The sequence below is a fragment of the Calidris pugnax genome, unplaced genomic scaffold (assembly GCF_001431845.1).
Source record: "Calidris pugnax isolate Ruff unplaced genomic scaffold, ASM143184v1 scaffold20, whole genome shotgun sequence".
Lineage (NCBI taxonomy): Eukaryota > Metazoa > Chordata > Aves > Charadriiformes > Scolopacidae > Calidris > Calidris pugnax.
The window spans coordinates 15,811,523-15,827,190 of NW_015094510.1; the positions used below are offsets into that span (position 1 = coordinate 15,811,523).

The window sequence follows — 15,668 nt, forward strand, 5'->3', positions numbered from 1 at the left end:
TCATCCTGCTGGGGTACTTTAACCACCCCGACATCTGCTGGAAAAGCAACACAGCTGGCTGCAGACAATCCAGGAAGCTCTTAGAGTGCCTAGACGACAACTTCCTGCGACAAGAAATTAACAGCCCTACTCGAGGAAATGCATTGTTGGATCTGTTGATCACAAATGCAAGTGAAATCATCAGGGATATCAAAATTGAAGGTAGCCTAGGCTGCAGTGATCATGCCCTAGTGCAGTTCACTGTCCTAAGGAGTTTGAAGCTCACCAGAAGCACAGTTAGGACTCTAAACTTCAAGAAAGCAAACTTCCAGCTTTTCAAGGAGTTAGTAAATAGGACCCCATGGGAAACAGCCCTCAGGGACAAGGGAGCGGAACAAAGCTGGCAGATTTTTAAGGATGCTCTCTATAGAGCACAAAAGATCTCAATCCCCACATGTAGGAAAATGGGCAAGGAGGGCAAGAGACCACCATGGTTGAGCCAAGACCTGCTGGTCAAACTAAGGGGCAAGATGGGGCTACACAGGAAATGGAAGAAGGGACAGGCATCCTGGGAAGAGTATAGGGATGCTGCCAAGATGTGTAGGAATGAGGTCAGGAAGGCCAAGGCACAGCTAGAACTGAACTTGGCAAGGGACGTAAAGAAAAATAAGAAAGGCTTCTACAGGTACGTTAACCAGAAAAGGAAGGTTAAAGAAAATGTACCCCCCCTGATGTGCAACAGTGGGGAACTTGTATCAACAGATGAGGAGAAGGCAGAAGTTCTCAATGACTTCTTTGCCTCGGTCTTCACTGGTAACCCCCTTCCTCCTAGTTCTTGTGTTGATGACAAAAAAGTTGGAGACCAGGGTGACAAGGTCCCTCCCACTGTAAGTGAAGACAAGGTACGAGATCAACTCAGGAGCCTGAAGATATACAAGTCCATGGGACCTGATGAGATACATCCCAGAGTCCTGAAGGAACTAGCTGATGTAGTTGCCAAACCACTTTCCATGATATTTGAAAAATCATGGCAGTCAGGTGAAGTCCCTGCAGACTGGAAGAAGGGGAACATCACACCCATTTTTAAAAAGGGTAGAAAGGAGGACCCTGGGAACTACCGACCTGTCAGTCTCACCTCTGTGCCTGGGAAGATCATGGAACAAATCCTCCTAGATGCCATGCTTGGGCACATGAAGGACAGGGAGGTAATCCAGGACACCCAACATGGCTTTACTAGGGGCAGGTCCTGCCTGACTAACCTAGTGGCCTTCTATGATAAAGTGACTTGGTCAGTAGACAAGGGGCAACCTATGGATGTGATCTATCTGGATTTCTGTAAGGCCTTTGACACGGTCCCCCACAACATCCTGATTGCCAAATTGGAGGGGTACGGATTTGATGGGTGGACTGTTCAGTGGATAAGGAACTGGCTAGATGGTCGCATCCAGAGGGTAGTACTCAATGGCTCAAAGTCCAGATGGAGACCAGTCACAAGTGGTGTTCCTCAAGGGTCCGTGCTGGGACCGGTGCTGTTTAACATTTTTATCAATGATATAGACAGGGAGATTAAAGGCACCATCAGCAAGTTTGCGGATGATACCAAGCTGTGTGGTGTTGTCGATACACTAGAGGGACGGGATGTCATCCAAAGGGACCTGGACAGGCTGGAGAGGTGGGCCCAGGTGAACCTCATGAGGTTCAACAAGAGCAAGTGCAAGGTTCTGCACCTGGGCCGGAACAATCCTCGCCACCAATACAAACTAGGGGGTGAGGTGTTGGAAAGCAGCCCTGAGGAAAGGGACTTGGGGGTGCTGGTGGACGAGAAGCTGGACATGAGCAGGCAGTGTGCAGCTGCAGCCCAGAAGGCCAATCGCATCCTGGGCTGCATCAAAAGAAGCGTTGCCAGCAGGTCCAGAGAGGTGATTCTGCCACTTTACTCTGCTCTGGTGAGACCTCACCTGGAGTACTGTGTGCAGGTCTGGAGCCCTCAATACAAGAAGGACATGGACCTGATGGAGAGGGTCCAGAGGAGGGCCACAAGGATGATCAAGGGGATGGAGCACCTCTGCTACAAGGACAGGCTGAAGGAACTGGGGTTGTTCAGCCTGGAGAAGAGGAGGCTCCGGGGTGACCTAATAGCAGCCTTCCAGTACCTGAAGGGAGCCTACAGGAAGGCTGGGGAGAGCCTGTTTAGAAAGGCCTGTAGTGACAGGACGAGGGGAAATGGCTTCAAGCTGGAGGGGAACAGATTTAGATTGGAGATTAGAAGGGGGTTCTTTACTGTGAGGGTAGTGGAGCACTGGAACAGGTTGCCCAGGGAGGTGGTTGAGGCCCCATCCCTGGAGATATTCAAGGTGAGGCTCGACGAGGCCCTGGGCAACCTGGTCTAGTTGGGGGTGTCCCTGCTGACTGCGGGGAGGTCGGACTAGATGACCTTTGGAGGTCCCTTCCGGCCTGGGCAATTCTATGATTCTATGATTCTATGATAAGCCATATGGAGAATTTTATTTTCAGGGCTTCCCAATGCTCACTTAGTTAATGCCTAGCTTTTAGAGGAAAATGACATCTTTGATGCTAATTTCATATGGTTGAAAGAGTTAGAGTAGCTCTGAGCCTGTAGATGTTCCTTCAGATCTGATGTAGAAGCAGCAAACGCCAGCAGAGAACAGGTGGGGTTTTTTTAGTCTTGCTGGATACGTGTCAGACCATCTGTGCAAGCGTAGTACCCATTTACTGGCTTTGCACCCCTCTGTTCCACAGTAAGTCTTTTTTTGTAACTTATTTGTCTTTTCACTTCAAGGCGTGTCTGAGCATCATCAGATAAGGTTAATAGTTGCTTAAGAGACTCACTGGTGTACACTCTACTTCATTTGTTCTGCTGTAAGACTTATGTATTGGCAACTCTTAAAGTAACTTAACATTGAATGAGGCTATTGCTCTATTATTTTCTGAATCACTAGAGAAATTAGTACTTCACAGTATACTTGAAGCACATAATTGCTCCCTGGGAAGCAAAATTGCTTCCTATGTATGCTTTTATGCCTTCATGATTTCATTTTGAATAGGAAGGACATTATTGCATATGGAGCTCTAATGTTTTAAAATAATGACTTAACATGAAAAAGCAAAACGTTTTGCTTAGCAAAACATTTTAATTATATCATACAAAGGAATCTTTCAATTATGAACATCTTAACCTTGTTCAGATGCTTTGTTACTGACAGGTTCATGGGCAAGTTGTCTGCATGTACCAGCTTGCAATTTCCAGTTGTGCGTATGTCCAAGAAACTGTCATAGCTGTGTATAGTAAGAATGATATTTTTCTAGGTGTTAATTATTGTGTCTAGTTAGTTTACATGCTGTCTGTTTTAAACAGTGGTTTTAGTGAAGAAGTCCTGTATCATACCTCAGGCACTGCCCCAACCGCACCAGCAAGTCCTTTGCTGATTAATGCTGGAGTTACTTGGTTATCCCTACAGTGGACAAAACCCTCAGGAACACCATCAGATGAAGGAATCTCGTATATATTAGAGATGGAGGATGAGAACTCAGTAAGTTTAGACTACTTATTCTCATAAGACAAGAGACTGTAATGTGTGTGTTTGATACATTATTGCATTAAGTGTAACAGTGATTGCTTTTGCTAGAATATTCGACAAGGAACTGTATTTTCTGAAATTAAGCTAATGACTTGTCATTGCTGGGACCAAGCCACATAGCTTTCTCCTTTTTATTGTGATAGTAATCATGATTAGTGTTATTAAGCCCCAGTCCTGCACAGACTTCTAATTACTTTTAACTTTGTGAATTCGTGTGTGAAAGTTAAATGTCATAACAGCTGGATCAAAGTAATTGCATGCTGCAGTGTGATCCCCATAGGTGTCCTTTCAGACTAACCACCTATGTTTTAAAATGAGTCCTGTTCTACCCTTCGAAAATGTTAGAGTTTCTGTTGATACTGTATGTATTTTTCTTTACTGTTCTTTTTTCCTCCTGTGATTGGGGAATGGTTAATTAATTTCCCCCTCTCCAAAAAAATATCTTGTGTTTACTTACTACTTTGTCAGAGAAGCATAGCAATTACACTCTGAAACAGTAATTTATTTATGTGAAGTATGTTACGTGGTCTGCTCTGCAAATACAATGGTTCGAGTAATCCTATTTAATTCTGCAGGGATATGGTTTCAAGCCAAAATATGATGGTGACGATCTTACCTACACGGTGAAGAATTTGAGGCGTAGTACGAAATACAAGTTTAGGGTAAGATTTTTTCATACATTTGGGTGTTTTTTTTCACCAGAGTAGCTTCAGCTTGACTCAAAAGTGGGGAGGGCCTATTTTAAGGAAAAACAAATTTGATGCCAGCTTCTTAAATATCAGTCTCTTAAAACTATCAGCTGAACACTTGCTTCATTAATTGTCTCTGAAGAAGAAGTAATAACCTCTGTAAGGGCACAACACAGTTGCAGATATTGTGACATTCCAGGACATGAGTCAATGTTCTTAGCAGTTGGGTTTTTATATTTGTCTTCTTTGTTGTGTATACATGGGTAATATTAAATAGTGTAGCTATAGGGTTCTTTGATAGATTCTAAACACGTCTGAAAGTGTTGGGGTAAAGAGCAACTTTGATCAAAAAAGCATTTGTCAGTGCTAGCCTAGCACTGAGCCCAAGCTAGTAAATCATTCATATTAATGTGGTGCTGAGCCCATTCTAATAAGTCTTGAGGCCTGAACTTGCTAGCTCAGGATGAAGTCTGGCTTAACAATGAGCTTTTGGATGTGGTTAAAAGCAAAAAAGAAGCATACTGGCTATGGAAGGGTAGCCAAATAGCCATCAAGGACTTCAAGAACCTTGTTAGGACATGCAGAGATGCAGTCAGGAAGGCTGAGGATCAGCTGGAACTGAAATTGGCCGAAGATGTCAAGAGCAAGAAAGGGTTCTTCAGATACATTAGCAGTAAGCAGAAGCACAGGGAAGACAAAAAGGCCCATTGCTAAACAGTGGAGGGAACCAAGTTATGAACAGTGCCAATAAGGCAGAGGTTCTCAATAACTTCTTTGCCTCTGTCTTACCAGCACAGATGGACCTCAGATCATGGGATCAAGTAGCTATGGCAAGGCACGTGTTGACTCACCGGTGGTGGAGGAAGGGTTGGGCTGTGGCTTCATGCAGGGGCTCAACCCACATCAATCTATGGGCCAGGAAAAAATCCACTCCAGGATAAGAGAAGTCGCTGACATTGTTGCGAAGACACTATCTATAACATTTGAGGTGGAGATCGGGGGACATCCCTGACATCTGGACGAGGGCAATTGTTGTGCCTATCTACAAGAAGGTCCCAAAAGAGGACCCAGGGAATTACAGGCTAATTAATCTTACTTCAGTCCCTGGAAAAGTAATGGAACAAGCCCTCCCAGAAACTCTTACAAGGCAAATGAAGCAGGTGACTGGGAAAGCCAACATGGATTTACCAAAGGTAAATCATGTCTGACTAACCTGATCACCTTGTACATCAAAGTAACGCTTCCAGTTGGCCTGGGGAGAGCAGTTGTTGTTGTTTAGCTGGACTTCAGCAAAGCATTCAACGCTGTTTCCCATAGCCTTCTCCTGGGCAAGCTGGCAAGATACAGACTGGATGGGTGGTCTGTGACAGGAGTAGAAAACTGGCCAACAGGTCACACTCCATCACAGGTCACACCGCACATCACAGGTGGTGATCAATGGTTTTGATTCAGGCTGGCAGCCTGTTGGAAGTAGGATCCCAAGGGGTTGGTATGGGGCCACACACTGTCCATCTTCACAAATGATCTAGACAATGGGATTGAAAGCACCCTCACCAAGCTTGCTGGTGACACCAAACTGAGTGGCATTAGATCTCTCTCCCTGGAGAAGAGAAGCCTCAGGGGGACCTCATCACAGCTTTCCAGTACTTACAGGATGGCTACAAAGAGGAGGGAGACACTCTCTTCACAAGGAGCCACACGGAGAGGACAAGGAACAATAGGTACAAGTTGCACTGGGAGAAGTTTCATCTTGGTATAAGAAAGAAATTTTTCACAGTGAAAATCATCAACCTCCCCAGGGCTAGAACTACCTCCCAACTTCCCAAGCTGGGACTGTTACAACCATACATGAACTTAAACTAAGGAACAGTAATTACCTTGAAACTAGCTTTTGCAGGACTTGATCATAGTCTTCCTTTGAAAGTAATCCTACATGTTAATCATATGCATTACTAGTCAAAATACAGTTAACTTGAACATCCTAAGTTTCTCATTAAAATAAAAAAATCAATGTTTATACCCTGTTTTTCTTAACAGTAAACAGACGTCTCTGTTCACGCATTCACAGGGCATAAAGAAGAAACAAATGTTGTGTTGATCAGCTCTTTAATTTTTATTATAGGGGGAAAAGACTTAATTAGTAGTAATATTCCTTAAGGCTTTTGAAAGAAGCTTTATAACCATTGGAAACTTTATTATAATACGTAAATCCTAACTGTGTCTGTTTAACTTCATTTGTAAGAGCACAAAGACAACCAGATGATTGTTAATCTTGTAAACTGTATCGGGAGACCTAATGTCTGAGAGACATGTTAGCTCACATTTCCTTTTCTCAATCCGTATTACCATTACTGCTGTCTTTTCAATTCCACTCATTTTTGAAACATATAAAAGCCAAAACTCATTTCTTTAGGTTGTTTTGTTTCTTGCTAGGAGCAAATGGGAATATGTAGTATACGAACTGCAAACACAACCAGAAAGTTAAGAATAGCAACAATTTGTTTTCCTAGAATCACAGAAGAGTCTAGGTTGGAAGGGACTTTGAGGGGTCATCTGGGTGAAACTGGTGTAGAAAGCAGGGCCATAGGTTAGGCCCTAGGTTAACCCCCATAGGTTAGATAGTTCAACTCTGTCCTAGCCCTGTCAAGCTGAGACTTCAGTATTTCCAGCAAGGGAGACTTCACCACTTCTCTGGGCAGCCTGTTCTCATGGTGATTAATTTCTTACATCCAGCCAGAATTTTCCCTAACACGCTTGCCCAGTGTCTCTTGTCCGGTCGTCACAGATCCTTGTGAGGAGAGTATCCTCCTCTCTTCCGTAACTACCTTTTGGGTATTGGAAGACAGTGGGTAGATCTCCCCCAGTGAAACTTCTTTTTACTCGGCTGGAGTAAACCCAAGTTATTCAGCCTTTCTTTCTGTGTCAGGTTCTCCATCCCTCTAATCATGCTGCCCCTCTTCTGGACTCTTCTCCAGTTCCTCAGTGTTTCTCTTGAATTGGGAGGACCAAAACTGGACACAGTATTCCAGTCTAAAATGGCTGAGTAAAGTGGCATAATCACATCCTTTGTTCTGCTGACTAAATTCTTGCGATGCAGTCCATGAACAATTTGCCTTTGCTACTCCAGGCTGCTCTGCTGATTCCTCTGGCTTGCTCTCCACTAGGATCCCAAGGTCCTTCTCAGCAGAGCTGAAGAAAGGAAAGCTGACTAGCCAGTCAGACCCAGACTGTACCGCTGCTGGCATTATTCCATCCCAGGTGCAAGACTTCACATTCATCTTGGTCAAAACTCACACAGTTCTTGCTGGTGCAATCTTCCAGGCTGTCAAAGCCTGTCTATATGGCAGCTCTTCCTTCCAGCATCTCTCTCTCTGCTCCTAGTTTGGTGTCATATGTAAACCTGGGAAGGGTGCATTCGCTTGTGTCATCAACATCACTTTTAAAGATACTGAATAGTACCTGATGTTATATTGACAGCTGAGGAAAATGGATCATGAGCAGCTGCCAATTTGACTTTGAGCCATTAACTGCCACCCTTTGAGCCTGGCATTCTACCAGGTTTTCCACACCCATCTCGTGGTCCATCTGTCCTGTCTGTATCTTACCAGCTTGTCTACACGGATGTTGTGGGAGACCATGTCAAACTAAAATCAGGGTAAATGGTGTCCACAGCTCTCCCTTCATCTATAGAACAAGTTAGTTCATTGTAGAAACCACTCAGGTTGGTCAAACATTATTTACTCTTAATAAATCTAACCACCTTGCTGTCTTTCATCTGCCTGTAAATTACCACCATGACCATATTTCCCATAATTTTCCCTGGGGCTGAAGAGTTTCTATCACCTTTGTTGTTAGTACAACTTACCCATGTAAGTGCTTTTTTGTCTCCGAAGGTATTTCCTTAAAAGAAGGTGCTATATTAGCATGAGAGCTCTACTGGATTAATCCAAATGATTCAAGTTTCTTTAGCAGCTAGTAAAGCATCACTTTTTGCTCTTTACTTAATTACATGAAAATATTTTTACCTCAATGGAAAGGGAATTGCAATTAAAATTTTAATACTTCAGTGAAAGTTTAAAAGTGGCCTCTTTGCCGTATGTCTTCTTCATCATCTTTTGTTTCTGTGCTTTTATGAAGGTTTTTTCTCATGCATATATTTCATTACCAATAAATTGTGCAAGTCTGATAAAAAAGAGTTGGTCTTAGATCTGCCTAATTTCTGAGTATTTTAGATGGCTTTAAAAAACCAAGTTTTTAGATCCTTAACTTGAAATAAAGTGGCTTGTGCTATGCCATCCACGAATGCCATTAATATCACTGAGATTTTTGTACATCCCAACTGCCTTTTACAGTCAGGCAACTCTTAAGTGTCCTAAGTAGAAGCCTAACTTTATGCACCAACATTTGAAATTCGGGGGATATGGAAGGTTATTTGATTTGTGAAATATTTTTTTCATATTTTTTTCACCTTAACAATTACTAGGGGTTTTTTGCTGGCAGTGTGTAGAAGTTTTTAATTTCATTATAGTGATTGTCTAACTGTGGGACTAATGAAAATGTAAAAAAGAGTTCTTGTGTGATAATTTGTTATGCAACTATCTATCAGAGCATACATATAAATTAATTTGACCTTACTATTAACAATGAATAGTGTACCACTAACTAGTATGTTTGTTCTGTTTATAATATTTTGTATATACTTGCAGGTCATTGCCTACAACTCAGAAGGGAAAAGCAGTCCAAGTGAGACAGTAGAATACATTACTTGTCCAGACAAGCCTGGAGTACCTTCAAAACCAATGGTGAAAGGAAAAGTTCATGCACAGAGTTTCAAAATTATCTGGGGTAAGATTGTTGTCCAGCTCTGTTTAGAGTATGTCCTCTGTATTTTACATATATATATATATATATAAAATATTTCACATATATATATATAGATTTATAGAGAAGGCCAGGTTTTACTTCAGTAGTACATCAGTCAGCTGAGTCATTATGATATATTTTCATGGAACTAAGAGAAAAATATTTATTCAAAATAATTAGGGTGGCAAAATAATAGTGTCATTGCATGGGAAGAATAATATGCAAATTGTAATAGGGACTGTTACTGCAAGGGACTACAATAATTAAAAAAACAGTACTATTCATTTGTGTACTAAGAGTTCTGTTTCTATGGCACAAAAAGTAGATGCCATGAAATTCTGCGTTTTTATCAAAAGAGAAGATTCAGGATCAGCCTATCTCTTCAAAGTGTTTGGTTTTGATGAATAAATCTTTTGTTCACTAAAGATCTTGAGAAGCTTTTCCTTTGGTTCAAGGTTTTTTAGCCTTGTGCTGTGAAATAGAAGGTGGCACAGCACTGTGTGATGCAGTACTTTAGCAGAAAATCAAACAGCTAAAGGTTTTATTTATTGTCACAGATAATGAAACTTCTTACCTATTTCTGTTTAATATGTCTTTAACTCTTTCACGTTAATAATAAGGAAGTTACTTGTAAGGTATAAGCAGTACTCAGCAAGTCCAGTCATGCATCTTTCCAGAGGGCTTTGCTTTATCAGCGCCTGATACTTGATCTTTTATGGATGATATATAATGTATGAAGTTGTTAGAAATACCTAATTTGTAAATCAAAAACTGTCTAAACTATCTATTCATTTATAAAGCCTGTTAATAGTAATTTATATATAAAATCTTTAGTAGTCATTATTTTGAACAGTAATTCCCTTTTTTTCAATAAGTGATAATTAGTGTGATAATTTTATTTTTCATTTGGAGTAATTTGTTACCTTCCAACCAAAAAAAAGTGCTATTTGCCATATAAGTCATCTCCTTTTATTTAGCAGGTGTGATATGACATGTAACCCATGCCTAAGAGCCAACACCGTTTCATCCAGCGCATACATAATGTAGTGCTGTGGCAGCAGTACCCTTCTGTGTTGAAGTATCAAGCTGTCTTGATATTTGACCAAAGTGTTGGTTTTCCAGATTATTTTAATTCTGTTGTTCTCTAAATCAGCTCTGAGATTTGGGGATTATGTGTCGAAGATAGGTCTGTGGGTTCATATCTTGTACATGAATATTGTACCAGGGAGGATAGTGCGCTTAATTTCTAGTGATATATTGAAAATGTAAGAGATTGTGTTTTCAGTGTAGAACTCCTGGCTTCTACTCTCTCTCAAAATATTTAGGTTTTTTGAAATCCTGTCCTTAAATAATTCTGAAATATTCTTATATGCAAATTAGTAGGATAATCTTTTCCTCTTTGCAGTCCAAATTACAGGACCATTAGGATCCATGTCCCTGAACCCCTAATCGGGCAGCCTTCCACAGCACTTCAGACTAATTGAAATGTTTGCTGTGGCATCTCCCAGGTGCCTGATTCAATTGTCATTCTTTATCTGTAGAGTTTGAAGTAGGGTTGTGAGCTGGCGGCTTCTCATGGAGGAGAATTTGGGTGATTTGTGGCTGTCCTGAACTAGGATGCTATGGCTAGCTTGATGCTATCTGTCTAAACAAGCACCTGTCTCCAGTCAGCTATTTATTTTGCCTTTTGTAAATTCTCCCCAAAAGCTAGAAAACCATTTAATTTATCTCGCTTAGTTGGCATATTGCTGTTTTTTATAGATCCACCAAAAGACAATGGAGGAGGAGCAATAAATACGTATGTTGTGGAAATGTCTGAAGGATTAAATGGTAAGTATTAGGAACATATGTTGGCATTCAGCTGTGTGCTTTTTTCTGCGTGTGTGCGCCAGTGGGAAGAGTGAAATATGTACTATGATAGGAAAAGTTATTGCAAGGGACTGCTGTTAAATAGGGATGCTGGTGCTTTTATAGTTGTATACAAGAGAATCTTCTTTTCTGGTTTAGAAAGAAGATGCCACAAAACTCTGTGTCAAAAGAGATGCTCCGTATTTAACTGATTAATTAGGTGTATTCTGTTTTGGAAGTGAAATGACACATTTCTGATGTTTTAGAGCAAGATGACAAGGCTGCATAGCTTTGTGTGGTAGATGAAAGAAATACTAGTGTTCCGTTTACCACTATTAAAGAACAGTGATGCAGCTGGGATAACTGGTTCAGCTATTTGCTTTTCTGTCCTTTCATACAGCAGGGAAATTAACAGTATTTCTAAACTGGACATAAAGCTATCCAGCTAAATGATTTAAATATCTGGACCTCTTAAGTAACCTTATGAAATTCAGAAATGCAGTCGCATTGAGGATGAAAGTTTATATTTCTCTAGTGCTGTGTCAGATTCAGACAGCACACTGTCCCCATATGGTAAGGGCAGCCCTTTCGGGTGCCTCAGCTGTGGTTCTTTTGCTACTTAAGTCTGTCTCTTTCCTGACTCCCTTGCTCCGTCGTGTGCCACTTTGGGAATGACTTGCCCAAGCCTTCTATGCAGATTTAGTGAGCTGTGCATTACGTTTCATTCCCAGTCCTCTAAATTCTGTGATGTATTGAGTTGTTGGAGATTGAATGGAAAGTCCCCAGGTTCCCTGCTTAATCTCTTAAAAAGAGAGAGAGAACACTAAAGAGGATCTGATTTAAGAATCTGGCTGAATAGCAAAGAATGAAATCAGTATTTTAGAAGGTGCTGGGCCATTCAGGAATACAGGAACAAGCTTTATCAGTTGTAAACTGTAGTTACATTCTGCAAAATTAATTGATTGTAGTTAAAGTTTTTTTTCCATGGAAAATTTTGCTTATGTATCTTTCCTGTTTATTTGGTTAGGATGTTTGAATGTGCTTGCTGGCCCAGTAATAGCTACTTCATTAAAAGTAAATTCTCTCCTAGTTGATGTGAACACCAAATAAGAAAGGTATTTTGCTTCAGCAGATCTACACAAATTTACCTAGAAAACTATCTTTATGAAATGATGAATATTTTTCTGGGAAAGTCAAAGCAAGCTTTAAAATTTTTGATAAACATTAGGCACATGCTTATTTAGGGAAGCTAGGATACCTGCTGTGGCTGGTGCTGAAGTGTGGCAAATTACACCTTGGTTCATTGCACAATTATTTTTAACCTTTCAGGAAATAAATGGGACACAGTATACAGCGGAGCTGCGAGGGAACATGTGTGTGACCGACTAAATCCCGGCTGTTCCTATCGCTTACGTGTGTACTGCGTTGGGGAAGGAGGACAAAGCACGGTAATATGAGCTAATATTTTTATTACATAAAGTATCTCTCTCTTTCCAGTACTTAATAAGCAAATATTGTACAGAAGTGCCTAACAAAGTAGCCAAAGGTTCCAGTATTGATGCACAGTGTTTCAAGTTTCTGCCCGCTTCTTAAAGAAATAAATGTGAATATTCTTTTTTGATACTATATTTTGTTTAAAGTGCTTTTTCTTATTTACAGAAACTATGGGGCTTTTCCTGAGTGATACATTGATACAATGTCATTTCTTAAGGCCTAACCCAAGACGGCAGTGTCAATTTAATGTTTTCCATGTGGTCAGTGGAGTACTGTGTCTGAGCAGCCTGAGGCCAGCAGGCAGGGGAGGACAGAGCTTTTCCTCAGGGTTGTGCTCCATAGTCTCTTCCCATGCTGTCTCAGCCACAAGCAAAATGTTTACATTGCCCTACTTTTCAGTATTCCCAAACAATTGGGTGTGCCCTACTGTGCTCCCTCATATATACACATTACATGCACACACACTTGCACTGTCACTTCTCTGGTGTAGTTCAGCCTCCAGTGCCAAGATGTCATGCTGTGTTCTTCTCCCTTCTTCCCAGCAGCAACTGTAACAAAGCCATCCCTGGCTTTCTACAGACCTCCAGCAGGGCTTCACTGTCAACCTGATCTGAAAATCTTAAACCCCTGCATTCTTGATGTTTGCCATTTCTTATAGAATCATAGAATTGCCCAGGCCGGAAGGGACCTCCAAAGGTCGTCTAGTCCGACCTCCCCGCAGTCAGCAGGGACACCCCCAACTAGACCAGGTTGCCCAGGGCCTCGTCGAGCCTCTCCTTGAATATCTCCAGGGATGGGGCCTCAACCACCTCCCTGGGCAACCTGTTCCAGTGCTCCACCACCCTCACAGTGAAGAACCCTCTCCTAATCTCCAGTCTAAATCTGTTCCCCTCCAGCTTGAAGCCATTGCCCCTCGTCCTGTCACTACAGGCCTTTCTAAACAGGTTCTCCCCAGCCTTCCTGTAGGCTCCCTTCAGGTACTGGAAGGCTGCTATTAGGTCTCCCCAGAGCCTCCACTTCTTCAGGCTGAACAACCCAGCTCCCTAAGCCTGTCCTCATAGCAGAGGTGCTCCATGCCTCTGATCATCCTTGTGGCCCTCCTCTGGACCCTCTCCATCAGGTCCATGTCCTTCTTGTATTGAGGGCTCCAGACCTGCACACAGTACTCCAGGTGAGGTCTCACCAGAGCAGAGTAAAGTGGCAGAATCACCTCTCTGGACCTGCTGGCAACGCATCTTTTGATGCAGCCCAGGATGCGATTGGCCTTCTGGGCTTCTTCCCCAGCCCCCCTTTATTAAATGAAACTCATATGCTCTCCCTCCACATAGAGGTCTTCTGCAGAGATAGCCTTGCCCGTAGCCACCTTATCTTAAGACTAAATCTGGACGCCTTTGGTGCTGGCTCAGCTGCAATGCGTTCCTTCTCACCATAGTTCAACTTGCTGTTGTACAGGGGAAGGGGAAAGGCAGTCTATTTCCCAGTCATCTAACCTCAGCTGCAACCTCATTTAGTTTAAACATAATTTGAATGCCAAAGAGAAGATAACTTTCAGAAAGTCCTGATACTTTCTGAAGGTGTCAGAAATCAACAGAAGAATAGTGAAGAAAGATGTAAAGAAACTTTTCTGTAGCTTGTTGTGGACATACACCTCCTGAGAAGCAATTCTGCTTTTTAAGTGGCATCTGTTGTTGAGCGCAACAATACATTTCAAAGGAACTGAAAAGCAGCAGAGCTTCCAATCTGCTCTTTCTGGAACATATGTAGAAAGCAGTTGTGAGATGAGACTCTTAAGATGTATCTCTCTTGTAAACTAAAAGGCTTATCAACTTTTTATTTGTTCTGTATCGCGCTGAAGCTAATAACCCCGCACTCTCTCTGACTCATCCCTGTCTGCATCCAGAATAGTCAATACCATCTGCTGCGGGTTGTGCTGTGTATTTCTGCACTCACTTCAAATCAGAGGTGGAAGCTTCTTACACGTTAAGTATTACTAAGCAATCAAGAAGTTGAAATCTCAATTTTTTTAATCTCTTCTGCTTGACACTTCTGCCCACCTTTGCTTCTTTGCACAGAAACAAGCATACAACCCTTAGATTATGGTTTTAGAATCACTGAACTGCAGTTTGGTGGAAAATAGAATTTTACATTAAACAAGTCATATTTCAAGCTTCTATATTAGGTTTGTCCTTATACTTAAGTACCATTTTTAATTCTACTCCTTAACACGTGTACCAAAACAGAAAAGCAAAGGTTAATTTTGCATATTTTGTGATTACTGTAGCATGTTTTATATTGGTATTATGAAAAAAACACACCAGATCACTTAAGCATCTTTATGTATTTGAGGATGTAGTTCAAAAAATTGAAGATCCTGATTCTGGCTCGAGTATTTGCCTTTACTTGTGACATAATTGATAGTGCTTGTTTTGGCCTAGATGACTTCATTAATCTCTCTTTCCTTTTTAGGCATCTGATGCTTTACTGGTGCAGACACCAGCAGTGGTTCCTGGTCCATGCCAGCCTCCAAGGCTACAGGGTAGACCAAGAGCAAGAGAAATTCAGCTGCGCTGGGGTAATTCTGCCACAACTGTTAGTGAGTGTAAGGGACCCAAATGAGTTAGACACTAAAATTAAATAAGCCTTTCTTTCTTATTTTTAGGACCACCTCAGGTAGACGGGGGTTCACCCATTACCTGTTACGGTCTGGAAATGTTTCAGGCAGAAACTGATGAACACAGAGAGGTTTACCAAGGCTCTGATGTTGAATGCACAGTAGGCAGCCTTCTTCCAGGGAGGACATACAACTTCAGGCTGCGAGCAGCTAACAAGGCTGGGGTAAGGCCATCTGAAATGAAATCAGTTGCAGAGACTGCAATCACTATTAAGGAACTTCTCTTTTAAAAGCAGAGTTTAACAGTAATTTTAAAATGAGGGTTTCGTAATGTAGAGTCATTTGATTCACATAGCTTATTGCTGTGTGGGAACAGACAGTTAAACATCAGTTTAAAACAAAGGGGGTTTTAGATGAAGGGAAGAGAAAATACCTAATTATGTCTTATATCTAAATAATAGCTTTGGGAAATGGTTCGGAGATGCCAAGTACTTTGTCAAAGCATAGTTGCAACTTGAATCTCACGTGAAGTAAGGTAGTAAATGATTTTCTGTATGCAGCTTTGTAAATTGATTGTCCTTTATT

At 41.6% G+C, this 15,668-nt stretch overlaps 1 protein-coding gene across 1 annotated transcript in view; it reads left to right on the top strand.

Moving 5' to 3' along the window:
- Positions 1–15,668, top strand: part of FNDC3A (fibronectin type III domain containing 3A) — a 125,726-nt gene that overhangs the window by 94,588 nt on the left and 15,470 nt on the right. Inside the window, exons 13-19 of the mRNA XM_014965979.1 lie at positions 3,356–3,530; positions 4,154–4,240; positions 8,974–9,112; positions 10,892–10,960; positions 12,308–12,426; positions 14,939–15,044; positions 15,132–15,307. Of these exons, the coding sequence (XP_014821465.1) occupies positions 3,356–3,530; positions 4,154–4,240; positions 8,974–9,112; positions 10,892–10,960; positions 12,308–12,426; positions 14,939–15,044; positions 15,132–15,307 (871 nt within the window). The remainder of the gene's footprint in view (positions 1–3,355; positions 3,531–4,153; positions 4,241–8,973; positions 9,113–10,891; positions 10,961–12,307; positions 12,427–14,938; positions 15,045–15,131; positions 15,308–15,668) is intronic.